This window comes from Talpa europaea (assembly GCF_964194135.1).
Source record: "Talpa europaea genome assembly, chromosome: 4".
NCBI lineage: Eukaryota > Metazoa > Chordata > Mammalia > Eulipotyphla > Talpidae > Talpa > Talpa europaea.
In genome coordinates this window covers 116,707,039-116,732,866 of record NC_140070.1, presented here as the reverse complement: position 1 = coordinate 116,732,866, position 25,828 = coordinate 116,707,039, and the positions used below count along the sequence as shown (strand labels likewise).

At 47.9% G+C, this 25,828-nt stretch overlaps 2 protein-coding genes across 3 annotated transcripts in view; one reads left to right on the top strand and one right to left on the bottom strand.

The window, feature by feature from the left end:
* The window catches only part of YEATS2 (YEATS domain containing 2), a gene marked incomplete at both ends in the record, with an annotated part of 70,811 nt that extends 56,351 nt beyond the window's left edge, over window positions 1-14,460 (top strand). For both annotated transcript variants that reach the window (XM_084232216.1, XM_084232215.1), the window contains 10 exons: window positions 1,649-1,777; window positions 2,747-2,845; window positions 5,300-5,402; window positions 6,351-6,424; window positions 7,776-7,855; window positions 8,984-9,185; window positions 10,717-10,943; window positions 11,848-11,922; window positions 12,677-12,750; window positions 14,352-14,460. In XM_084232216.1, coding sequence (XP_084088342.1) covers window positions 1,649-1,777; window positions 2,747-2,845; window positions 5,300-5,402; window positions 6,351-6,424; window positions 7,776-7,855; window positions 8,984-9,185; window positions 10,717-10,943; window positions 11,848-11,922; window positions 12,677-12,750; window positions 14,352-14,460 — 1,172 coding nt within the window. The remainder of the gene's footprint in view (window positions 1-1,648; window positions 1,778-2,746; window positions 2,846-5,299; window positions 5,403-6,350; window positions 6,425-7,775; window positions 7,856-8,983; window positions 9,186-10,716; window positions 10,944-11,847; window positions 11,923-12,676; window positions 12,751-14,351) is intronic.
* Window positions 14,461-19,377: 4,917 nt separating this feature from the next.
* MAP6D1 (MAP6 domain containing 1) lies at window positions 19,378-25,732 on the bottom strand (the record flags this gene model as incomplete). The annotated part of the gene is made up of 3 exons (XM_084231815.1): window positions 19,378-19,458; window positions 20,459-20,576; window positions 25,347-25,732. The coding sequence occupies 3 exons, from the start codon at window positions 25,730-25,732 to the stop codon at window positions 19,378-19,380; spliced, it is 585 nt and encodes a 194-aa protein (XP_084087941.1).
* Window positions 25,733-25,828: the final 96 nt, after the last annotated feature.

The following is a 25,828-nucleotide window of genomic DNA, read 5'->3' as shown; positions in this document are numbered from 1 at the left end:
AGTACGATGGTGATCTGGTGTTTTCATATTTTTATTTTTACCAAAAAATTACATGCTTATCAGTTAAAAAAAAGTACTAGAAGGCTTGTAACTGAAAATAGCCATTTTTTGCCCCACTTCTCTAACCCCACCTCTAACCTTTTTTTGCCATGTGGGTTTCTCTCTGGCCAGCAAGTGAGGGAGATAGATACGATGTGACCAGATTAAAATGGACTCTGAATTGCTTTGAAACTATCTTTGAAAACAGTTCTTCAGCCAGTCAGGAGCCAGGGAAGGTTTTAAAAGTGACAATTACCGGGCCTCCCCGGTGGCGCAGCGGTTGAGCGCTGGGTTGCAAAGCTCCCCGCGGCCTCTGCGACGCCGGTTCGATCCCCGGCTGCTCCCCGCCCAACGGAGGAGGGTCCCACATGGCGCGCAGACCTCTCCTGCCGCCCGCTGCTCCCCTCAGCAGTGTACTTCGGTCCTTCTGCCTGCTCTGCTCCCTGCTCTGGCTCTGGTGAATTCTCTCACCCTCCCGCATTTCTGAGTGTACCCAGTGCATGTATAAACAAACAAACAAACAAATAAATAAAAAAATAAAATACGTGCCTCTTTAAAAAAAAAAAAAGTGACAATTACCAAATCAAAATAAAAAATTTTACATCCAGTTTGTACATATCATAGCTTTATACAAAACAAATAAATCAGGGCCTCCCTGGTGGCGCAGAGGTTGAGCGCTGGGTTGTGAAGCTGCCCGCAGCCTCTGCAGTGCCGGTTCGATCCCCGGCTGCTCCCCGGCCACCGGAGGAGGATCCCGCATGGCGCGCAGACCTCTCCTGCCGCCCGCTGCTCCCCTCAGCAGTGTAATTCGGTCCTTCTGCCTGCTCCGCTCCCCGCTCTGGCTCTGGTGAATTCTCTCACCCTCCCGCGCTTCTGACTGTACCCAGTGCTTGTATGTATAAATAAATAAATAAAGATGGAATTTCAAAATACTTTAAAAAAAAACAAAAAAAACAAAACAAAACAAATAAATTGTCAGAGAGTGAAAATACAGTAAAGAGCTGTCTCAAAAGTTAATATTGGTTGTCTCTGTAGTAGGACTTTTTTTTTTTTTACATTTATTTATTTATGCATACAAGAACTGGGATACAGGCTAGAGGTGCAGGGGGTGAGAGGAGTCACCAGAGACAGGGTGGGGAACAGAACAGGCAGATTGACTGAAGTATACTGCTGAGGGGAGCAGTGGGTGAGTCAGGAGAGGTCTGCTGCGCCATGTGGGTTGCTCCCTGTCCGGGGATTGAACTTGTGCTACAGTGACTGCGGACAGCTTCATAGGTTGTGTCTTAACCCCTTGCGCCACCAGGGAGGCCCTGTAGTAGCACTTTGAAAAACCTTTTCTCCTTTCTCTTAGCTCTACTCTACCAAGAGTTTATGGATTGCTTTATGATTTATGATTTTGAGATAAAGACACTTTAAAAATAAATCATTATTGTCACTTCATTGTTTTATTGTGAAATCTGACACATTCATTGTTTCAGGCTTCCAGCTCTTTGTTTATTGAAAGGGTAAATTTCCCTTCCTCCTGTGAGAAAAGTGAATGCTAAAGAGGGCAGGAATTTTAAGGAAGTGTCCAATTTTCAGCTCAGCCTTCTCTTCCCACTTACTTTAGGATTGTTAAAGATTCACTCCAGTCAGTCCAACCCCCAGCAGGCTGTCCTGACGATCCCCAGCCAGCTCAAGCCACTCAGTGTAAATACATCTGGAGGTGTGCAGACAATACTGATGCCTGTGAATAAGGGTAAGTTCTTCCCCCACCAGCTTGTCATGTGGTTGTCTCCTTGTTTGTCTTGGGGGGAATGTCTCTATTCTGTCCTCCTGTGATTGCTCCTCTTCTGGACAGCCTGCCCTGTAGCTGTCATCATTCTTCCTAGCACCTTGAACTCGAGAGCATTGTTCCTAGTACTGGAAGTACAACCCAGGTTATCCATTACTGACTTCTAAATAGTTGCCCATCAAAGGGGAACATTGTAAACATTGAGAGAGTTCTGGTTAGTTTTGTTATAGGGCAGCCCCGATATTAAACGGGTTCCTGACTGTGGGTCCTCACCCGCGCGCTTTAAAGAGACTTATGAATACTCTACTACAGACACACACAAAAGGGTTAATAAAAGGTTTATTTACAAGAAAAAAAAAATTAAAAAAAGGTACAACTCAGGGAAAAAATAGGGAAATAAAGTCTTTAATGCGTCCTACCCGATCCGACGACCTGGAAACCCAAAGTCCCTCTCAGAGCTGACCAGACGCTGCAAGCTGGCCGAGAGCCCAAAATGGCGAGAGCCCCCAAAGCCCACGTGTCTGCCTTTTGTATCCACCTGGCTGCTTAACCCCACCCTCAGGTCCCAGCCACCTTCCCTTTGGTGGTGATGGGATGTGGAGTTCCCAGTGTCTTTGGCTTTGACCTGGGGTGGGGGTGGAGTCCACAAAGCCTATACGGAATTTGCTTTGGGACATCCTTTTCCCCCTAACAGTTTGACTTTTATTTTCTTCATTTAGTAACAGAGCCCCATTTCTAGCTGGAAGATGGTAGTTCATTTACTAACCGCCCACTTTGTCAACTCACTGTTTTAAGGAAAGGCCAAGGACCTTATCGTTTCTGTTGCATTGACCTTTTTTTGTTACTAGCCTACTATGGGGCTATCACCTGGATGTTCGATCATCCTTATTAAAATAATTTCTTTATTTGTTATATTCTCCCCTTCTTTTTCAGTGGTTCAGTCATTTTCTACCAACAAATCACCTACCATTCTGCCTGTGGCTACGCCAGCTCCAGTTGTCCCCAGCTCTGCTCCAGCAGCTGTTGCAAAAGGTATATAGTTTCTTACGGTATTTTTGCCAAAATCTTATGCACTATTACTGTAATCTGAGTCACTTGAATTTTCAGCATCTGAACCAATCAGTGCCTATGTACGGAGTGTTTTATAGTAGGCTTGACATTGTGCGAAATAGATGTATAAAGCATCTTTTCTGTCTTCCAACAACTTATATTCAGTTTGAAGAGAGTTGAAGTCGACAACAATGATTAATAAATGCAAGATAAATCTGGAAAATGAATACCAAAATATTTAGGAAGCCTGATCAGGGTTGGTGGAAATATAGGATAGGACTTTGTGTGGGACATGGAATCAAACCTACACTGTTTTTTGTTTTTTTTTTTAAAAAAAAGATTTATTTATTTATTTATACAAGCACTGGGTATAGTCAGAAGCGCGGGAGGGTGAGAGAATTTACCAGAGCCAGAGTGGGGAACAGAACAGGTAGACTGATGAAGTACACTGCTGAGGGGAGCAGCGGGTGGCAGGAGAGGTCTGTGGGCCATGTGGGACCCTCGCCGGCGGCTGCAGAAGGATCAAACCTGTGCTGTAGAGGCTGGGGGCCGCTTGGCAGCCCAGCGCTCAACTGCTGCGCCACCAGGCGAGGCCCCAAACCTGAACTTTAAAATAGTGAAGCGTTTTTACTGTGCATAAGTGGTGCGGCATGGCTGATTAAGGGAATAGTCAAGACTCAAAGGGCTTGTTTGGAGAAGTAGACCAATAGAGAAACTTATCCAGGGGGTATAGTATTGGTTAAGGAATTTTAAGTAGGATCATACTTTGGCATGTATTAAGAGCCTAAAACGTACCAGGCACCATGCCAGCTGCTTCATAGGTGTATGTACACACACATGCAACTAATTATCACAGTGCTTCGGATGACTATATGCCTGTTTTGTAAATGATGAAACTGAAGAATGGAGATACGGAGTATATATGATTAGTGTCAATCCCCTGTATCTACAGGTTTTGAATCCACAGATTTAAACAGTCATGGATTGAAAATTCATATTATATAGTTAGGCCTACAATGATTGCATCTGTAGTAAACATGTCAGACTTTTTTATTGTCACTATTCCCTAAGCAATACCGTATACCAACTATTTACATAGCATTTACATCAAATAAGTACTCTAGAGATAAAGTACATGAGAGAATTGCAGAGGTGTTAAGCAAATACTGCACCAGTTTACATAAGGAACTTGATTATTTGCAGATTTTGGTATCCTTGGGGGCTGGAGGATATCCTAAAACCAATTCCCCATAGTTATTTCCCAGAACTAGAAAGCAATGCACTGGAGTTTGAAATATATCTGCTTTTCCAGGCATGCCAAGATCATCTCTCTAATAGTCTTGAATAGAGGTGGATTTGTAACTTGAATCTAAGGAAGGATTGACTGACTACATTCTCTGCCTATTTTTTAAGTGATGTTTTATTGGCATACACCCATACTCATTCATTTACTTATTTTCTATGGATGCCTCAAAGTTGAGTAGCTCCAACCAAGATCATATGATCATATGATAAAAGCCTAAAATATCTACTGGATAGTTCTTTATAGAAAAAGTTTACCAACCCCAGATCAAAAGATAATTGATGAAAGAATTGTATTAGTCTGGACCAACATTTCTCCAATAGTAGGTATAAATCATAGACCCTCCGCATTTAGATTCTGATTCAGTTAATTTCGAGCCCAAGCATCTCTGTTTTGATTTTTTATTTTTTTTATTTTAGTGGAATTAAAATTTTGTGGATGAAATGCAGAGATACTAAGCATACTACATGATAGATTAGTTGTATCTGTTTTTTAACTTTATATGAGTGGAAGTACATGCATTCTTCTATGACTGATTTCATTCATTTCGTATTTTTGAGATTCATAAGTGTTGTTGCTGAGTAGCATTTTACATTGTACAAATATATCATAATTTGTTTATCCTTTCTCCTTTTGGTGGACATTACAGTTGCTTCTGAGTTTGCTTTCTGTCTTGTGTCTCAGAACATTATGATACTGCTGAAAGTTGATATACTTAGCCAGACCGTTGCTCTCCAAAGAATATTAGAACTTAGAACATAGCAGCACTGTACTTTTACGTGGCATTAACTGTTTGCGTGTGTGCATGTATGTGTGTGCGTGTGTGAGAGGGATCTCACAAAATGGTGTTGTGGCCCCTTAAGAAATATCTGTACAGCCATTTTATTACCCTGTCATGAGCCTGGAATTTTCCAGCCTCCACCCCCACCTCCCACTCACCCCCAGGCTACAACTCTTCCCTTGCCTGCTGACCCTTTGATGATAGGCACTCTCTCCATTTCCTGGCTGTGTCCCCACAACAGCTGGAGTGGCAGTTTTCTCACTGAGTTTCCTTGGAAGAGCTTTTGTTTCTGGCTACATGTGTCCTTCCATCACGAACCCTAACAGCTCCCTTTTTTGCCCTTCCCTTTTAGTGAAGACTGAACCAGAAGCTCCTGGGCCAAGCTGCCTCTCTCAGGAGGGTCAGACAGCAGTGAAAACAGAAGAAAGTTCTGAGCTGGGAAACTATGTCATTAAGTAATTATTTCAGTCTTTTTTAAAAACCATATCCATGGCTCCTGAGTGTGTAGAGCTGATGGGTAGAAACCTGTTATCTCTTTGGGGGGTTTTTGTTCCTGGGTGGTAAACTGTATTAACATTGATGCACAGCTTGAGTCTTCATTTTATACATCGATGTGGCTCGAGCAGCACAGCCTCACAGTCCTCTGGTGGAACTGTGTACCTCTCTCAGTTGAACTTACCCACATGTACTTTCTTTGCTGAGTCCTTGGGTATGAAATTTCTCGCGGGAAGTGTTCTGTATGCTTTGAGAGTGGAGACAACCTTCTTCATAAAGTATGAAATAAAATTTGCTTAGATCAAAGAAAAAAAAAACAAAAAGAAAGTGCTCATGGTTATTCAGGTGTGTACACATTTTGTGTCATACAACCACCTAATCTTACACAGATACCTTCACATGGTACACACATGCTCAGTTGCTTCTTCTACAAATATTCCCTCAGATTTCATAATTTTCATGTTAGGAACTCAACTCTGGCTATATATTTTGAAGTACTTCAAACTGCTGGAAGCAGAGGAATCTCAGACATTTTCACATCATACAGCATGGATTATAATAACCCTAAAATAGGCATTTGTGTGATAGGATTTTTCTGCTCCAGTGGCAATGACACTGCAAAAAAAAAAAAAAAAATAGATAGCTATTGTATTTTAAAATATAGGAAGGTAAAACAAATGTGACATTTATATAATTTGCTACTCCTGGAAGTCTAATCTGTTTATTTAGTCTTGACACTTTCTTCTTAAGCATAAAATGTGCTTCATTTTTAAAGAAGGCTGTCTATGTATGGAAGGAAAGATACTAAGTTCTGATATCTTTATTAAAAGGAGAGAATGTGCATAAGGTCAGATTGAAACTGCTACATGTATTGACTACCTTGATTTATTTTCTTTTGTCCTTTTTAGGATAGACCATTTAGAGACGATCCAACAGCTCTTAACTGCAGTAGTAAAGAAGATCCCGTTAATCACAGCACAAAGTAAGATGATTATACTAAATATAGGGATGCATTTTTTTTAAGCTGTGAATAGAGATATTGAGTCAACTTAATCACTTGGTATAATAAATTAATACTGATGTGGTAGTTACCTTATGTTTTAGCTGAAGTTCATTTGCAAGGTTTATAATTCACAATATCTTAGTCAACAACCAGTTAGTTTTACTGTTGAGCTGCAGAAGGAAATTTTTACATGTATGTATATATGTTATGTGTATAATTAAAGCTGCATTTGTTTTCAATGTCTATTAATAAGGAAAGACATTTGCCTAGATTGTGCCAGCCACTGTGCAGGCTCATTACATTTTCTGTTTAATTTAATCAGTCTTTTTGTGCTATAGGTCTTTTTTTTGCAAATGAGAAATTTAAAAATAAGCACGGTTAAATAATTTGGCCCAGATTACTAGTTGTGGGTGTTGAGGCAGAAGACAAATCCAGTTCTGTTTGACTCCAAAGATGTTACTCTTCGGTCTGACACTGTCAGTCACTCTGTAGAACTACAGGATTGTAAAGCCCTCCAGCAGTGAAGTCTGCTCTGTCACTACCCATTGTTGGCAGGATGAAATAATTTGCTTCTCAGCTGCAGTTATTCTAACAGAATCCATGGCCCTTACTGGGGGGAGCAGCAGCCTATGGAGACTTAGGTGTCTGCTCTTGGGCAACATCCCAGTGAACATTTAAGAGAGAAGGGATGAAGCAAATTTCATAGCACATTCATGGGAATATGAAGGAAAGGTCAGGTACAGACTACCCCGCTTATTTTTTTTCTCAGCTATAATAGCAAATCAGTTATCTTTTTTTCGTAGTTGAATCTCAGGGATTCAGTGTAAGGAACTTCAAAGTATCCTTTTAAGTGATTATTTTCCCAGCCTAGCAGAAAGAATTTCAGAAACTTTGTTTTAAATTTAGATACAAATATAAACTACTTGGACTGGAAGGAAGTTCAGAAAACCATCTTCCCCAATGTTCTCATTTTACAGATGAGGTAACTGAAGCTCAGAGTGGCGGTGGAGTTTGAGACCATTTAGTGAGTTAGTGACGAGGCCGCCTGTCCTTTCCTTGGCTAGGAAACCCCTGGCCCCTAATAGAGCGCCTGTCCCACTTCCCCTACCAAAGAGCTTTATTTCCCAAAGAAGAGTTGTTTTCACTATACTCAAATGAGAGGCCTTCACTTTTAAGGAGAAGCCCTTCTATTTACACTAAATCTGAAGTTGCCCAGTAAGGAATATATATCCAATAAAAGGTTTAAAGAAGCTATTGGCTATGCCTCTACAGATATGGTTTGATTTAAATCATAACATCATTCAGAGAGTACCAAACATGTACATTCTAGGTGTAGACGCCAGCTGTTTTTCTGCAAAGTCTGTGGAGCAATATTATGGCTGGAACATTGGAAAAAGGAGAGCTGCTGAGGTAATCTTACGTCTGCCTGCTGAGAACCTGTGGGGAGAAGAGAATCAAAACACGTGTTCGTTCGGGCTACTTTCCTAAACCCATCACATGGAGCAGTGATGCCACTTACAGCATATTAAGTATTTGATGGGGAAATTTTTTCCTCAGTTAAAAATTTCATTCTTCAAAGGCTAGCCTTTGAAAAATCTATTTTATTTTCTTATATTGGTAAAACACCCCTTACATTTTCTAAAAAATAATTTTTAGAATTCCTGTGTACTGAACGTGTAGTCATATATTGAATTTCAGTATGTTAGAATTAAATCTATGTTATGGCATAAAGAAAGTATTATATCAACTTGCAGCACTGCTTGTAAATACCATTTTTAAAAAAGGAATTTTGAGATTTTACCTCCTTTCCTACATTAATGCTTGTGCCAGTAATTTTGTTTTTGGGTAAATTAAAATCAAAATTCTAAAACTTGAAAAAATTAAATCAAGTGTTATTGAATGCTAACAGTGTGACAATTTCTATGCCAGACAGAGAGGGATTATGAGAGGAAGTGGGCTGTACAACGGTGTGCTCAGGAAGCTGTGGGAAAGCATGAGGGTTTGGGGAAGACTGGAGAGAAGTGGGGGATCATAGCTTGAGACTGGGTGAAAAACCTGATAGGCCAGACCTTAAGTGGAAGTTGTTCTACTTTGTTTTTATTTATTTTTTTTTTAAAAAAAACATTTATTTATACAAGCACTGGGTACAATCAGAAGCGTGGGAGGGTGAGAGAATTCACCAGAGCCAGAGCAGGGAGCAGAGCAGGCAGAAGGACCGAGTACACTGCTGAGGGGAGCAGCGGGCGGCAGGAGAGGTCTGCGCGCCATGTGGGACCCTCCTCCGGTGGCCGGGGAGCAGCCGGGGATCGAACCGGCGCTGCAGAGGCTGTGGCCAGCTTCGCAACCCAGCGCTCAATCACTGCGCCACCAGGGGAGGCCCTCTACTTTGTTTTTAAGTTGAGGAGTAATAGAGATTGTTTTAGATTGGAAAAAATTATTCTAACAATTTAACATGGTAATTGACAATTGGCTGACATGTTTAAACATGCAGCTAAATTGAAGAATTTGATTATGGTTCCAAAATTTCTTTTTTTCAAGTGGCAAAGAGCAATGACAATGAGGAAAGTCTTACAAGAAATACTGGAGAAGAATCCACGATTTCACCACCTGACTCCCCTTAAAACTAAGCACATTGCTCACTGGTGTCGCTGCCATGGCTACACGCCCCCTGATCCTGAGAGCCTGAGGAGCGACGGGGACTCAATTGAGGATGTACTGACCCAGATTGACAGCGAGCCGGGTGAGCCTTCAGAGGGGCTTCTGTGGAGCACACTCCCCTCAGCCTTTCAGCCTCCATGCTTTTGTGACCCTGTCAACCTTTGCAGTGTCCAGGGTTCCTTCCTTGCTGAGGTCATGGGACCTGAGGATGTGGAAGAAATTGCCATAGAGAACAAGAACCTCTGGCATGTTGTTCCCTTATGTCCCTGTCAACCCCCATATAAGCTATATTGGACGTCTGTGCCCGAGCATTTCAGGTGTTGTGCCCTGACCAGGAATGTTTGTTCAGGAGCCCCCATCCTTAGCATCATTCTCTCCAGACCTCTTTAGGAAGTAACTTCCCAGTGTTGGAGGTACAGATGTAAACAACCAATAATGTTGCAGATAAGTGAATTGTTTTATGATAAAGACACAGATGGCTGTGCTGTATGGGAGTAGGGGCATGAAATAGGGAGAAGAATATTTTGAGTTGCACCTTTAACAATGGTTGTTTCATACTCCCAATCCCGTTTTTGGAAGAAAACAGCCTCCTCTTCCCAGCGTGAAGGAACCTGGAATACAACAGAGTGGGGTGTCTTTTAAAGCATTAGCCTCTTGTTTTTTATGATACTTTGCAGGCATCTCTTCTCCCTGTTCTCCAGGGCCATTTACTATGAGAAGTTTGAGGGTTTGTCTGATTTATATAAGTTCTTAGGAGAGCAGAGACCATATTGACTACTTCTGTGCTCCACTAGTAGTGTATGTACAAAGCATAGGATTTTACATATACTAGACTTTCTGCTAATGTGACTGATTAATTTGTGAGCAGTAGTGGATATGGCAGTAGAAACCAGGAGCTGGATCTTCCTCCCCCACCCTGCTGGGTGCCTGGTGCCCTTACCCCATCTTGTACCTGGTGTGGACCTCACTAAGTCATCCATAAAGTCAGTACATACACTGAGATGCCCAGGGTCCCTGCTGCCTTTAGAGCTAATAATCTTTTTTTTTTTTTTTTTTACAATTTATTTATATGTATAAGAACTGGGGTGTAGACCAGAGGTGCAGGGGATGAGAGGATTCACCAGCGAGATTGGGGAGCAGAATAGGCAGATCCACTGAAATACACTGCTGAGGGGAGCAGTGGGCGAGACAGGAGAGGTCTGCAGTGCCATGTGGGTTGCTCCCTGGCCGCCGGGGATCAAACTCGTGCTGCAGTGATTGGCGATAGCTTGATAGCACTGTCTTTAACCTCTGCGCCACCAGGGAGGCCCTAGAGCTAATACTCTTTGATATGATTTATATAAATCAGCTTATAAGGCTGGATGCACAGTGTACATTAAAATAATGTGAGAATATGGGTAGTTTTATCTTAACACAAAATGCCTGTCTCTGTCAAATGCATGAGTTACTAATTCTCATAATTATAGATCCATAGAATTTTAGAACCAGAAGAAAGGTCCTCCCTTGAAATTTATACATTCTTCTCTGGATCTCAGACTGTTGATCTTATGAGGATGGAAAGTCCTTTTCCGTTGTCATCCCAGCGGTCATAAGACCGATGACCTCTCTTTTAGAGTGCCCGTCGTCGTTCTCCTCTGCTGACAACCTCTGCCGGAAGCTGGAGGACCTGCAGCAGTTTCAGAAAAGAGAGCCGGAGACTGAGGAGGAGGTGGATATCCTCAACCTCTCAGAGCCATTAAAGATAAGCATCAAAAAAGAACAGGAGGAGAAACAGGAAGAAATGAAATTCTACCTGCCACCAACCCCAGGGTCTGAATTTATTGGTGACGTCACACAAAAGGTAGGGGGCTGTGGCCTGAGGTGTTGCTAGACCACAAGCCAGGTGCATGATGGTCAGGTGTTCCCTTCACAAGGTGACACCAGGCTTGTGGAGTGATGTGCGTGTCTGATTTCCTCCTGCTGGTCAACTTGGGGCTCATTCTCTGCTCACCCACCTTCCTGCATCAGGGCTTTTGGGCAACAGAATTAATTGCATGTGAAAGGTTGCTGGTTGAACATGGAATTGAAGCAGAAGCAACTCAATCCAGACAGTGTTACTCTCGTGCTTTTTTCTCATTTGCCTCTGTGGTAGCCCCTTTTCCTCATGCGACATACCATAATATTTCCAAGTCATGCTTCAGAGGGTGCACTCTCCCTGACACTTCTAGGGCTCCCAAGAGCCGTGCCTGTGGTGTGATGTGGCACACACTACCCTTGTCAAACAGGAGCACGTGTGTCCTCCGGTGGAGCTCAGCAGCTCTTTAGCGTCTGCCACCTACATAGCTGCTAAGGACCCAAAGTGAAAGACAGTGTTTTCACTTACAGGAGGAAATGAAAATAGGGCAAGATGAAGATGTATCTTCACCTTCGGCCCGTGGGTACTTAGGAGCTGATTCCACACTTTCCAGTGTGCTCATCCCGCTGTAAGAATTCATGGCAAATCTCCCATGAAGGGGATTTGAGAATAAAAGCAACACTTCACTAGCACTTTTAAGCAATCACTTTGAGAAACATGGAGAAATTGGATAACAGATTCTTTCAGTTGTTATTTTCTGTATTGCTTTCCCATGAATTTTGTAAGAACATTTGTCAAGTTAGTTCATTCACCTGGTCATTTCTCTGGGCATCAGAGAAGTTTGCTTGTTTGGAGAGAGCTTGGTTTTAGCGTAGACGGAGAAACAAATGACTTTCTTCTGCTTTTCTAGATTGGCATCACCCTGCAACCAGTGGCACTTCACAAGAATGTGTATGCGTCAGTGGTGGAGGACATGATTTTAAAGGTTGGTACTTGCTGGGAGCAGATGGGTCAGGAGCTGCCTACGGGGCGGAAGAACCGAGGGGCCAGGCAAGCTGGACCTCAGGCTGATTTAAGTAATGAACAGGGGCAGAAAAGGAACAGAAATGACAGGTTTGAAGATTTCTCATCCAGATTTAAAAGTCATCTCCTCTTTTTTCCTTCTGAATTTTAAATGAACCAAATCATGGTTCCTCTGAGTTTTGAAGCATTTACAAGATATCTGTGCTAATGTCACACGAATGATAGTTTTAGTGCCACTTGAAGTGATTTTTAAGTAGTCTGAGATGAAAGTCAGTGCTATCATTGCTTTAGGTGGTGACAGAGTTGTAAGGGTCTGGGTTTTCTCCAGCAGATCACAACAGCAAAAGAAAGTCACAGCTGTCCATCCCTGAGCAAGGGAATGACAAGACCGGCTTCCTTACTCAGACCAATCCTGGATGCTTTACAGATAACCTTATCTTTTTTTCATCAAAAAACATCTAATTGTTGAAAATTACCCTGATTCATGATTTCTCAGAAACACGACAACTGTGGCCTGTTAGTCCTCATCTCCTATTTGGGCCTTTAATTTCTCCTTAAGGACTGTTGATCCCTCAGAGCTGATATAGTTGTGTCCAAAGTTTCTGATGAAGGATGGGGTCAGATGAATCCCGTCTTGCCAGCAAGCAGGTGGTTTGGTTTGGTTTTGTTTAGTTTTGTTTTGTTTTGTTTGAGAGTAACAGCATCTTCTGTCATAGGCTACGGAGCAGCTGGTGAATGACATCCTGAGACAGGCGCTGGCAGTTGGATACCAGACAGCACCTCACAACAGGTACCCTCATCTCTTTAGTCAGCATTATCAGGCTTACAGGTATTTCCTAACAGTTTAGCTGCCCATCGAGATGTTTTATGCTTAATCAGCGCAGTAGGAGATAGAGGTGCTGGTGCTTAGGACATTCTCAGTGTGAGGCAAACTCACGGGTAGCTTGGTCATTTTGAACGAATCTCTCGATTGGGAAGACTCAACTTTACCCGGGGACACCGAGGACTCTGTTATGTTAGAATGGAACAAACGCCAGCTCTTTGCATTTAAAGATAACAGTAGTGCCTTGTACCTAATTTATTTTTCATTGCAGAATTCTTATTCCCTTTCTAGAAGTTGGGAAGCTGGGATTTTAAAGTTAATGTTACTTGACTTGACCAGCAAATACCTGATAGGACCTCAGTTCACACTCAGGTCTCCTTGACCCTAAAACCCATAGCTCTCCACTCACTCCCTTTGCTGCCTCTCTAATTGTCAGTGATTGGGACGCTGAATTTTTTTCTTTTCTTGGGCCCTGAAACTATGGTTAAAGGTCTTTGTTCCAGCTCCTGACATTTTTTTCAATTGCAGCAAATATTTTCTTTCTCCCTTAAAGGCTGTCATAAATTCATAAAGTTGTAACAAAGTGTTGGAGGACATGAAGGAGCCTGATTCAGAGGAATGTTTGGTCAGACTTAGCAGGAATATGACACATTGGGCAGTGCAGAAGAGAAAAGGAAGGGAAATTAGTTCAGTGATGCTGTTTCTTGTCCTGTTTGAAAGCCAAGAGCGGGTCAGTTGCCTTCTGTGGCCCCTGCTTGTCTCCGGGGTCCTTATTCTGGAGCCACAGAGTGACCAAAGCCCTTTTGATGAAACATTTACCATCCAGCTTGCCTAGCGACGGGAAATAGAGTCCCAGAGTCCCGTGGTGCTTTGACTCAGCTTTTAGTTGGCTAAGACTGAATCCTGAAAATAACACTATTCTGCTCTCTACGTTACTTCACTTCTCTTTCCTTGATCCTCATAGTCATTTTTTCTTTTTTTAAAGATTTATTTATGTATGCATACAAAACTGGGTGCAGGCCAGAGGTGCAGGGGGCAGGGGTGAGAGGATTCACCACAGACAGAGTGGGGAGCAGAACAGGCAGATTCATTGAAATACACTGCTGAGGGGAGCAGCGGATGAGACTGGAGAGGTCTGCTGCGCCATGTGGGTCATCTCCCTGGCCGGGGATGGAACTCATGCCACAGTGGCTGCAGACAGCTTCATAGTGCTGAGACTTAACCCCTTGCGCCACAAGGGAGTCTCCATAGTCTTTTTTTCCTAATCATGCTACAACTTCTTGAAATTCATCTCATGTCTGTGACTAGGAATCAGATCTGAGTCCTGAATAGGACTTACTGTGATTGCACGTAGGCCAGATCTCCACCAAAGTTGAAAGGAATTAATGTGAAAAAGAGAAAATCACCTGGCCGCTGCCTGTCCCCAGAGTGACCCTGAACCTTGTCACTCATTGTTACCCCCTTCTGTTAGGGCAAGGGGTGGATGGTGCCTCTGATAACTTGATTGATTAAATTATTAGATGCTTGAGAAAATTGCACATGTTAACACCTTTTGTTTTTTGGACCAGGATTCCTAAGGAAATTACAGTGAGTAATATTCACCAGGCCATTTGCAACATTCCTTTTCTGGACTTCCTCACAAACAAACACATGGGGATATTGAATGAGGACCAGTGAATGGAATGAAGATGCCCCTAGAGAAGCAAGATTTGATGTTGTATCTGAAGCCTTGAACTATGACAACTCCTGTTTGGAGAAGGAGGTCGTTTTGTGTGCCTCAGAATGTCGTGGCTACCAAGTCATTGCCTCCACTTAATTCAGTGTTTAGTCCAGATCAAAGCCCTTTAGGACAGAAGTATCTTGCCCGATGATAGAGTGAAGCTGTGAATGGGTGCATGTGCTCTCGGCTTGCATTTGCTTGCCCGCTGTGAAGGCCCCACAAGAGGGTCTCAGAGTTGAGTTGACCAGGCTGTGTATCCTCCTCTCTTGAGTGTTTCCAAGGGGGCACCAGGGGCCTAGCCTCCAGGAGGCAGAAAATGAGACCAGCAGCTTTTTGAGATTCTGCCCATTTGTGGGCTAGGCTTACCCAATAGTTACCCACTAGCATGTGGAGGGGGATTGGGCCTCAGCACTCGGCAGGTACCATGGTGTGGAGGAGCCACACTCAGCTCTTGAGGCAGTGAGGCAGCTACGGGAAGTGGTGATGCCGTGCAGAACATCACAGAGGCCTGGGAGGCTGCAAACCGAGCGGAGATCTGAGCACAGGGACATACTGCAGCCAGTGTCAGAGGATTGTCAAAGGATAGACAGATCCCAGCGTAGGTCAGAAAACTTTGTCTACAGCCAAGAAGCTCTTCATGTTTTAGTAACAGGCAGCCTTCACAAAGCCCTGGCACTTGGCAGGCTTAGGAGCTTACTTCGAGTGCTTGCTGGGCAGAGCTGGGTCTGCACCGTCACATGGTCTGCAGGAACTTCTGCTGAATCCATGCTGAGTGGCCATTGGGGAGCAGCCTCTGGGACAGGCTCTGCTGGGATTATTTGTCCCACCAGTGGACTTAGTGTCCTGTTCTTTGTCAAGTTTTTCCCAAGAAAAGTGTTTCAAAGAAACACTTGTGAGTGCCTTAAAGGTAGAGAGATAACTGCTGAAGCCAAGAGACAGGGATGTCGGTGCTCAGAAGCAATGACAGTGACAGTGGATTGTGTTCATAGCCAGAGACCCGCTCCGTGGGAAGGAGAAGTGAATAAACACAGGATGGTTAGCAGTGCCCATGTGATGTCCAATTTCATTAAAGATACTCTGTACCAAGTCTCATAACATAGTCTGTGTGGAAGAAAGAAGACACACTCAGTTAGGAATCTGCTCAAAGAAACTTTGAAACCTATGAGTCATAGAGAAACTTATCCAAGCAGCATAATTCATGTTCTTTACGTGTCCTTCAGAAGTTTGAGTCAGGAAAAGTAGTCAGGGAGGTGATAGGAGAAATCTGCCTTTTCTTTATTCAGCATCTGTGGGTTGCAAACACAGAAGAAAGTATTTTGGTAAGGCGTAGGGCCTGCCCTGGCTTTGTAGTAAAACCATATCGTATGTAAAGGCTCAGATATTCTAGATGGAACTTCTGCAAGCGAGGTTAATAGTGTATAGATTCATTCAGCAGTGGACTGTGACAGATCTACAGGATGGAAGATTCAGTCCAAGTGACAACAGATTCACTTATTTACAGGTATGAACGCTTGAAAGAAATTATCTTTTTGCAAAAGAAATATTAAATGATTTAACAATCCCCATATGTGTTAATGTTTCAGATGTATTTGTATCATAATGTGTAACATAACTGTGTAACAAAAATATCTACAATAAACCTTTTAGTATTTGTGATGTGTTTTGCTGACTTTGAAGCACCACACTCTGGTGGGGTTCCTCATTAGGCCAAAAAGAACTGGCATGGGACAAAGGCATAATATTTATTTGTATATGTAAATTAATTCTACTTCTTTCCAAAAAGAATTTGTAGCTGCACAAGATGACAGTTACATAAGGATTACTTTACATAAAAGTCTAAAAAAAAATTTGGAAAATACAAGCTGACCCTGAACATAGTTTCAGACCCCTTGAGACAAAGGAACCACATAGTTGAGCACAGAGCTGCTTCAAAGCCCAGCAAGGTGGGAGATAGCTTCTGCCAATAGAGCAGCATGCTGGCTTCTCTCCAAAATAGAAGTGGTCGGTGCTGACGTCCCAAGGAAGGACTCCCATGACAGTCCTGCTGTGACCATCTGCTGTCACAGTGGCTGAAAAATTAGAAGCATTTCAGAAGTGACTGCTTTTTACATCAGCCCTTCATGAGAGCTAACAGCTTTGAAGGCTTTTGACTCATGAAAGGCAAGAATTTTTGCAAGGAGAAGGAACTGAGCTACCACCCAAGTAGCTGCCTCGGGACCCAACTCCACTTCGTGTCAGCCTGTAGGGAGTTGAGTTTGGAAGAAAGAGAGTGGCGGCGTTGTGTAGACCCCTCTCCTGAATGTTAATTGTCTCAGCCGGGGTTTCGACAGGAGCCCCAGAATGGGCAGTTATCAGAGTCGGGCATTGTGAGTGGGTCCTGTTTGGAGGGAAAGTAACCCCATCTGCTCGGGAGGGGCTGCAGGGATGGGGTTTCCCCAAAATTTTGGAGTTAGGCCTGACACACTGGAGCTGTGCACTGCAGCACCCAGAGTACTGGTACTTGAGTCTGAATGACTACAGGTCACCCCAGGGAAGGGACGGCGTGCGTCCGAGTACAGCGCCGTGGCTGAGGGAGGCAGCTACGGGCAGTGCTGACTCTGGTTACAGAACAACACTGTACTTTCTTTTGACTGAAATCAGTGAACAGATTAAACTGCTTTTTATTTTTTAAAAACTTCTCTTTACAAAATTAATACAAAAATGTTTATTATATAGGAACTTATCAAATATAGTAAGGTGTAAAACCTTAAACTACCCGTAATTCCCTTCTCAAAGCTCACCGCCGTCAGTATTCCCGGGCATGTCCTTGCGCGTGTCACACACGTGCCGTGTATGGGCTGGGACCTCATGGCTGAGGCTTGTCTCAGCTGTCTCTTAAGGCCAATAACATGATGCTTAACGTTATTAAGCTCTCGAGAGAGTGGAAAGGTGGTTTCTTCAGAACTCGGCTTTCCCAGGAAGTAATGAAATCTACCAAGGAAGGTTATGACTGGGTTGGCACCTCGTGTGCCATCCAGGGAAGATTGCTGCCCACCATGCGGTGTGATGCGGGCGGGGCCTGCTGAGAGCGACGGTTGCCGCAGATGGAGCCGCGCTCAGAGGAGAAGAGAGCCCGTCCCCTGGGCCGGGTGGGGAGGGTAATTTTAAGAGCGCGTGCAGCCTGCACAGAAGCGTGAATCCTCTCAGGGGCGAGGGGGGGGGTGCGGGGGGTGTTACCCTCACTTTGCGGAGGAGAAATGGAAGCTCAGCCTGCACACGGCTAGTGAGGGAGGAGGGACCTGAGCCCGACTAGCTTCCAACAGTCCCTTTGCTGTAGGGGAGGAAAGGGGGAGATGCGCCCGGGAACGCCCTGTGAGCTGCAGCCGAGTCAGGACTTCCGAGCCTCCAAGGGATGCGAGCAGCAGCCATGACACAGTTAATCCTTGTTACCAAGAGACAGGATAAAGGAAGACGTAGGAGAAGGCGCTCGTGTTTATAGTTAATTTAAGGAAATAAGTTAACAAATTGAAACAGTACATTTTTGCATTTTAGTAAAATCTGAGCTTGTACCGTTAATCTGTTCATTTCCCACGGAATGCCCAGCAGGCAGCCTCTCTTCCCTCAGAAACATCTAACATGCAAACCAGGGACATCTGAAATAATAGAACCTTTGTGTAAGCATATGGTTTTTGTTTTCCTTCAAATTATTCTCAGAGCATTTTCTTTGCCAGAATGAGGGAAGGTCTGTCTACAGTGCTAGCACCTCTGAGGGGGCGCCCCCTTTGCAGCCTGAGCTGGAAATGTGGCCCTGCCACCTTCTGAAGTGGGTCTGAAGCCAAGAGGCCCCTTTCTTCTCACCAGGCCGGAGCCACTGTGAGCTGCGAGGGAGAAGGATCCAGAGAGACACTGGAATGACCTGATCAAAAACTGCCTAGACTTGTGCCTCTGATTTGTAAAAAGGGACAGAAACTCAACTGTTTGAAGGGCCCTGTGCAGAGTGGTGACCAGGCTTGTTCCACAGACCCCCCCACTAGCCGGAATTGATGGAGAAAGTGGAGAAAGCTTTCCAAAGACAAGTGGGTTGTGCTACCCCGGCGGGCAGCGAGGTTCCGGAACAGGCAGGGTGCAGCCCAGGCAGGGTGGTACAGAGGACGTTTTAAGATCTTTCAGGGAATGAGGCAAATGCCACCTTCCAAAATACACTCCCAATTCTTAGCCAGGGGGCCTGGGAGCTCCCTTCCAGTCATCTGTATGCTGGGGGTGGGGAACTGGAATTAGTAATAAAATGGGGACTTCGACACCCACCGAGGTATCCTCACCCATGCACTCAGTACTTGCAGCGCTCACCCCAGGGGACATGTTTCTGAAATGGAAACCTACGGCTGACATCACTGTTTCCTTGGGACACTTCTTCCTCCTGCTCAGCATCTTGAGTCGCATGCAGGTGAGAACCTAAGGTTTCTTGAACATAGACGTGTGGGGCCATGTGTGTCCAAGGACATGGTCTTGGGCGGGTCACACACTCATCATGCAGCCCGGGAGAATAACAAAGTGGACATCACTGCTTCTTCCAAGGGCCTGTTAGTCCATGTTCAGCCCCGATGCACCCGTACAGTTTACAGTAGAATTCCTCTCCGGGTTCTACAGCCTTAAAAACTTGAGAGGTGGCCAGAGCGCAATTCCAAAAGCGATCCGAAGCCTCCACACGCTTCTCGAGGAAGAAATGGACGGTGGGGCGGGGAGTCGAGCAGGGTGGTGCGCGTCCATCTGCCCCTGCCCTGCGCCAGGCCCCGTGCAGCTAGGAGAGGAGCCCTCAGAGAGCGAAGGGCCCTCTGGCGGCAGGGAACCTCCCTGATCTCACCCCAACCCCCGGCAGTCTCCCCTCTTGGTGGCTGTCACACATTGAGGATCCGCGGAGCTGACGCCTGAAAGATGGCAGAGGGGTTAGGAGCAAACTTCTTTCTCACCTCGGGGACCTGAAAAATGACATTATGGACTATCAGTGGGGCATTTTCCTGAGCTGCTCCCATCCCCCACGTCCAGGAAAGAATTCCCTCCTCCCATCCTGTCTTCCTGGGGCTGAGACTACTAACCTGAAGGGTCTGGGCGGAGTATCCGCAGGGGGCAGGGTCACTGTACTAGAAGGTCAGATACACAGTGAACCTGCCTTCCAGTCGGCCCCTCGTCCTGCCCCTGCCCTGCCTGCTTTGAAATGGAGTCAGGAAGCTGAACAGCCCCCACCTCCCTCTGTGTTACCACAAAGCCAGGCACACAGGCTGAGTGGCCAAGGGTAAGAGTGGGGCTTATGAGGAAGGACACGCTTTGCTCATCAGAGGAGCCAGCTCTGGGTTGGGGGGTGGGGGGGCAAGCCCACTGGCTAATGACAGCCCCATAGCTTTCTGTTGAGGGACTTCAGTTTGGGTGCTCAGACGCTGCCGTCCCTGGGCATTTTACACCATCAAAAATCTGGCATCTGGACCCTAACCTGGGGCAAGAGCTCTGCCTCTGCACCCCCATAACCGTGGTCCGGCCCTGTAGGGTAAGGAAAAATGTCAGGCTTTTCTGCCCTCCCGCCATCAGGATAGAGGGTGGATCCTTGCGGTCCTGAATGCAAGCCTGATGGCGGGCACCTGGAGTGGGGTGTGGGCATAGGTAGATGGGATTCACCTGGGCTGAGACTGGGCTTTTAAGGGCGGCGTCACGGGGACGCCAGGAGAAGCCGAAAGAGAAGCCAAGAGAGAAGCAGAGAGAAGGCCGGAGATCCCCGATAGAGGGAAGACTTGCTGAGGGCTGGGAGGCCCGCCAGCCTCCGGGCCCCCCAGAACCCCTGCCTGCCGTGCACCTGGTAATCTAAATAAAAAACCTGCAAAAGCTACTGAGGACTCTGACGCCTCCTTCACCAGGTCTGCTGGATCAGAAAACCTGCACTGTGGTCCTTCCTGCCCCTACCGGCCCTCTGCCTGCAGCACCGCTGACCTGGAAGCTGGCCCCAGGGTTGCTGTCCCATCTGGAGGAATGGGTTGTGATGACGGTGGCGGGTTTCGCCTTTGTGGGTCTCGATGGCTTCACTGCAGTCCAGGCCTGGAATTCCTGCCTGAAACAGAGAACATGGTCGCAGCCTGGCACAGATCAGCTGTCCTGGCCCAGCGCTTCCCACAATGGCCTGGCGTGTCCACCGCTGGAGCCTGCTTCTGTGCCAGGTGCGCCTCTCCCCTTCAAAGGCTGAAACACCAGGGGAAATGCACTCCCCACTACACCCAGCTCCAGGGAGACCAGGTCTGTCTGCAGCTGACCTGCTCTTCACTTCTGAGTGCCACTGTGAAGTCAGCTCACCTGAACCCCCGAGGGAGCGGGAGCAGAAACACCTTCAGGTGCAGATGAGCCAGGCCCGGGCTGTGCTGAAAGCAAGGGCCGAGCTCAGTCAGCAGCTGGACCTTGTTCACCCCAAACTACAATCACTTGCTACACAGGTCTCCAGCATCCCGTTTTGTCTCTAGGCCACTTCAAAGGGCCCTAAAGACCTAGTGAAGATCGGCTGCCTCCAGCCCAGGGCACTGGTGACCCTTATGCCCAGAGGACGGGGGTGCCGGCCTGGACAACTCCCACACAGCAGAGGGCCTTCGTGCCTGCTTGACTGAGAAGGAAAAAACAAGGTTCAGTATTGGGTTTTTTTGTTCGTTTGTTTTGTTTTTAAAGATTGATTTATTTATGCATGCAAGAACGGGGTGCAGGCCAGAGGTGTGGGGGTGAGAGGATTCACCAGAGACAGAGTGGGGAGCAGAATAGGCAGACTGACTGAAATACACTGCTGAAGGGAGCAGTGGGCAAGTCAGGAGAGGTCTGCTGCGCCGTGTGGGTATCTTCCTGGGTGGGGATGCACTCGTGCTGCAGTGACTGCGGACAGCTTCATAGGTTGCGTCTTAACCCCTTGCGCCACCAGGGAGGCCTGACAAGGTTCAGTATTGTTTAGTTTTTTTATCTTAATTCTGCAAAAGAATCAGTCATGGTAACCGTCTCAAAAACTCCAAGCTGGCCTGCTTTCACGTGGCTCTGTGCCCGTGAGCAAGGGAGTGGGGAGGTCCAGTGGTCTGCAGAGGGGAGCTGGCTCCCTGGAGAGAAAGGTGGGCAGCACCCAGTTCCAAGTCCGGAAGAAGCATTCTTTTGTCAATAAGATTTAATTCCTCTGACTGGTAAAAACCTACTTCTTTTGACTCTGCCAATTCCCCTGCCAGACGGTAGGCTCGGGAAGGCAGATACCTGTGTCCACAGGAGCCCTGCGCCGGGCAGCAGGAGTGTGTCCGCTGCCTGGGGGCACCCACGTGTGGGCTGGGTCCTCTCATCTCATCCTGCTTATCGCACTAGCTGCACATGGCCCAGCCCCAAGCTCAACAAAGCCGTCCTTTCTCCTTGGCAGCAGCACAGCTGGCACCGCTGGGCGGGCGGCGTGTGTGGGAGCAGCTGTGTCTGTCCGTGGTCAGCACTCGGTACCAGGAGGCGAGCCAGGCCAGGCCCTAGCAGATCACTTCTGCCCTGACGCTGCAAGGTGCTGCAAGGTCCCAGCGACCGGCTGCCCAAACCATCTGCCGCTCCATTTCTCCTGGGGAGGCAGGAGGTCCTCCCTGGGAGTGCCCGTCTGTCCCCAAACTGCCGCTCAGGCCGGAAGCCCAGCCTTGCACCTGGCAGCCTGGGCTTGCTGCCCCCAGGATGGCCACAGGGTGCCAGAGCCAGGGCTGAGCAGCACTGGCCGAGGCTGCCCCTGGGACCTCAGGTGATGCCGGAGGGGGCCGTGGGGGGATGGAGTGAGAAGGACCCGGGCACTGCCTGGGAGAGGACAAGGCGGCTTAGGGGTTCTGGCCAAGATCATAAAGATGCAGGACCAGCCAGGTCTACGCGCCTCCCCCTCCACCTCACATGGACCTCAGCTGGACTGGGGCTGCAGTCCCTCCCACCCAGGAGTAGGGGCCGGATTCAAATCCCCAAGCCCTCTGAACCTGTTTCCCCTGCTGAGAAGTGGGCTCCACGGGTTAGGTGCTTTGGGGGGGGGGGGGGAGTGGGGAGTGAAGCCTTAATCGTTAACCCTTCTCTGACCACCAGGCAGATGGCTAAGGACAGAGTGGAGAGGGAGGAGCTGGTCAGTGGCGGGCCCCGCTGCGCTGTGCACACGACCAAGCCAGGGCTTTTCAGGTTGGCTCTGGAGACCAGGGCCAGGAGAGACTCCTTCGGTAGAGTAGTGGCAGCCACGAGTGCGCCCCTATCTTGGCTTCCTCAGGTGTGTGCATTTTCTGTGCTTTGTGAATTTCTTTAAACGGGTCACTTAGATAATGTGCCTCTCGCAGGAAGGCAGGCAGGGTGGAGATGCTCGTGCCAAGTCCCAGGACTGGGAGGCGGAGGGCCCAGAGGGCAGGTGGCATGGCACTGGGGGAGCCACAGTCAGCGGGGGTGCAGGGCCCCAGGCTGCCACGCTGCTGCTGTTTCCCTTACAATGAGGAAAGGGTCAGAGAAGCGGAGTGAGAAACCAAGTTTCTACCCCAGGAAGTGAGAGCTCCAGAATCCCAACTCCTGTTCCGCCACTGCAGGCAGAACCCAGGTCAAGAGAGTAAGTGGCTGCTAACCTGGGGGGTACAGGTGTGGTCTCTGAAATGAGACAAACAGGCATGTGCAGAATGGGGACCGCAAGAATTCAGCTGATTCCAGAGGGTGCAGTCCTGGTGGTGTTGGGGGGTGGGGGACAGTGATAATCCCCAGCAAGCCGTGAGCCTAGTTCTTGGTACTTGATAAGCAGAGAGTAGTAATGAGTCCCCTCAACATCGCTAGAGTTGGGAGGACCTAGGAAGACTTCGAAGCAACCACGAGCTCAACATGATGAGGGAGGGACAGCTTCGAAGGGCCAGTCTCTGCTGGATCATTCCAGCCAGGAAAGCTCAGCCCCACACATGCAGCTCACTCCTGGCTAGCAGCTCTTCTTTACAAAGTGCTCCCTTCCCTGAGCTGTAGCCGCTCCCTGCAAACTCCACCACCGGGCCTGACGGGGCCAGAGCTGTGGCTCAGCCTCTGCCAGGCCCCAGCACGCTGTCCACGGTCAGGCAGCGTGGCCTGAGCACCTGCGTGCTAGACACCCCACAACCAACACCCACTCAGGGTCAAGTGCCGTAAACACCACACACCCATGAAGGAACGGGGGGGACAGGGGATGTTCTGCGAGTCCTGATCATGGCAGTGGCACCCAGGTACATACAAAAGTCAGCTGCACACACGATGGATGGATTTTACTGTGTGGAAATTATATCTCAATACAGTTGACTTGCAAATAATAAAATTGAGGCAGAACATTCATGCCTTTGGTCCCTTTAATTCCACAGGTAGGAATTTATACTAGAAAAATTATGAGCAAAGATTTAGCTGTAAGGATGATTATCGTAGTTTTCTCTCTATAAATTATGTTTAAATGGTAGCACATGTGCATGGTTTTTTTAAGGCAAATGATCTGAAAGAGTGAAAAGTCAGTCTCCTTCCACATCTATCCCACCCCCTTCTCTCCCCAAAGTTTACCATTTTCTCATCCATCCACGCAGAGATATCCTAACATGTGCTTGTCAGTACCCCTTTTAAAAACAGTGTGCTTGTGTGCTTGTGTGTGTGTGTGCTTGCCTGTGTGTGTGTGCTTGTGTGCGTGTGTGCTTGCTTGTGTGTGTGTGTGTGTGTGTGTCTGTGTGTGTGTGTGAGAGAGAGAGAGAGAGAGAGAGAGAGAGGGGTGTAGCTATCAAAGATTATCAGTACATCTGGGCTTCCCAGTAGCCCATCCTACAGCCTGGACAGGTCACCAGTCCTGTCCAGAAGGCCGTGGGATTGTTCCCTCTGCACTGTACAGTGTTGCAATGAGCCTCACACTCCAGCCAGCTCCCTTCCCTAGTTCACCGCACCTTGTAGGGAAAAATCCTGGAAGTGAAGTAACTGGACCAAAGGAACAATGTTTTTAATGGCCCCAACTCCTGTTAGTACCCAAATTAGAAACAGGGACCCTAAGTATTCAATGCTAGGAGTAATTAATGTCTGGCCATATACTAACATATGAATAAATATCCATAGGATAAAATAAAATGCTGCGAATCTATTAAAATTCACATTGCAAAAGAACATCTAGTAACATGGACACACACCCAAAACAGGTGAAGAAATAACAGGCACATGCAAGACTTAATCCCAGACGCACGCTGCCATAAATCAAGGATTAGGAAGAACCAGCTTGGAGTGGAGTGACAAGGGGACAATCAAATTTTCTGTTGTAATTTCCAATTTTTCTACAGAGTAGCTATCACTTTTGGGATGAGAAAAAGGGAGAAAGCGCTCAGTTGTTCGGGGACAGAACTGAGGAAGGGGTGTGCCTGGGGAGGACCCCAAGACCTGTCCGTCCTCAGGAAGGCCGGGTCAGCCGCCCTCAGTCAGGGGGAACCCCAGTGGCCCACCCCCTTGAAGTGCGGCCCTGGGTCCTCCCCACCAAGCCCCCAGCGGGGGGTACCCCACCGGAGGGAGGAGGGGCGGTGGGCGTGGGCGTACCCCACCTACGGTTAGGTTAGGCCCCCCCTGGAGGAAGCTGACGGGGAGCAGCTTCACCTCAGTGGGAGGCAGGCTGTGAGCGAGGGAGTGAGCTCCCCGTCGGCGGAGGCGCTCCTCGCTGAGTCCCGAGCCGTGGAGGGACGCCCCGAAATCAAAGGGGAACCTCCGAAGGCGCCCGCGGCTCTCGAGGAGGTGTGGGGTGGGCGCTCCAGGCGCCTCCCCTGTCCGACCCACCGCGGCCCTCCCGGCTGCGGCCTCAGTTGCCCGCGGCCGCGGGGTCAGGCGCGCGCTCCCCGCCCGCAGCCCGTACCTGTAGGACGTGGTGGCCGCGGCAGGCGCGTCCGCGTCGCCGACGGGGAGCACGTAGACCCCGCCGCCCCGCCGCGCGGGGGGCTTGCCCCGCCGGCCCCCAGCCCCCGGCCCCGGCCCGCGCCCCGGCCGCGCATCTCCGGGGCCCGCGGGCGCCGTCCACACGCCGAAGTCCCGCTGGTACTGCGTGAGCGGCACGGCCCGGCCCGGGGCCCGCGCGCCTGCGGGGGACGCGCCCCTGCGCGAGGCGGCGCCGCCCGGGCCCGGCTCCTCGCTCTCGAGGTCCGAGTAGCTGTGCAGGGTCAGCGGCACCGCCACGTCGGAGCGGTCCAGCTGGTTCCAGCGCCGCGCCAGGCAGCACAGGCGGCTGATGCAGGGCCACGCCATGCCGGCCCCGGCGCCCGCCGCGCGGCTCCCCGCGCTCCCGGCCGCGCCGCCCCGCCCGGCGGCCCCGCCCCCGCGGCCCTCCCCGCGCCGCCGCAG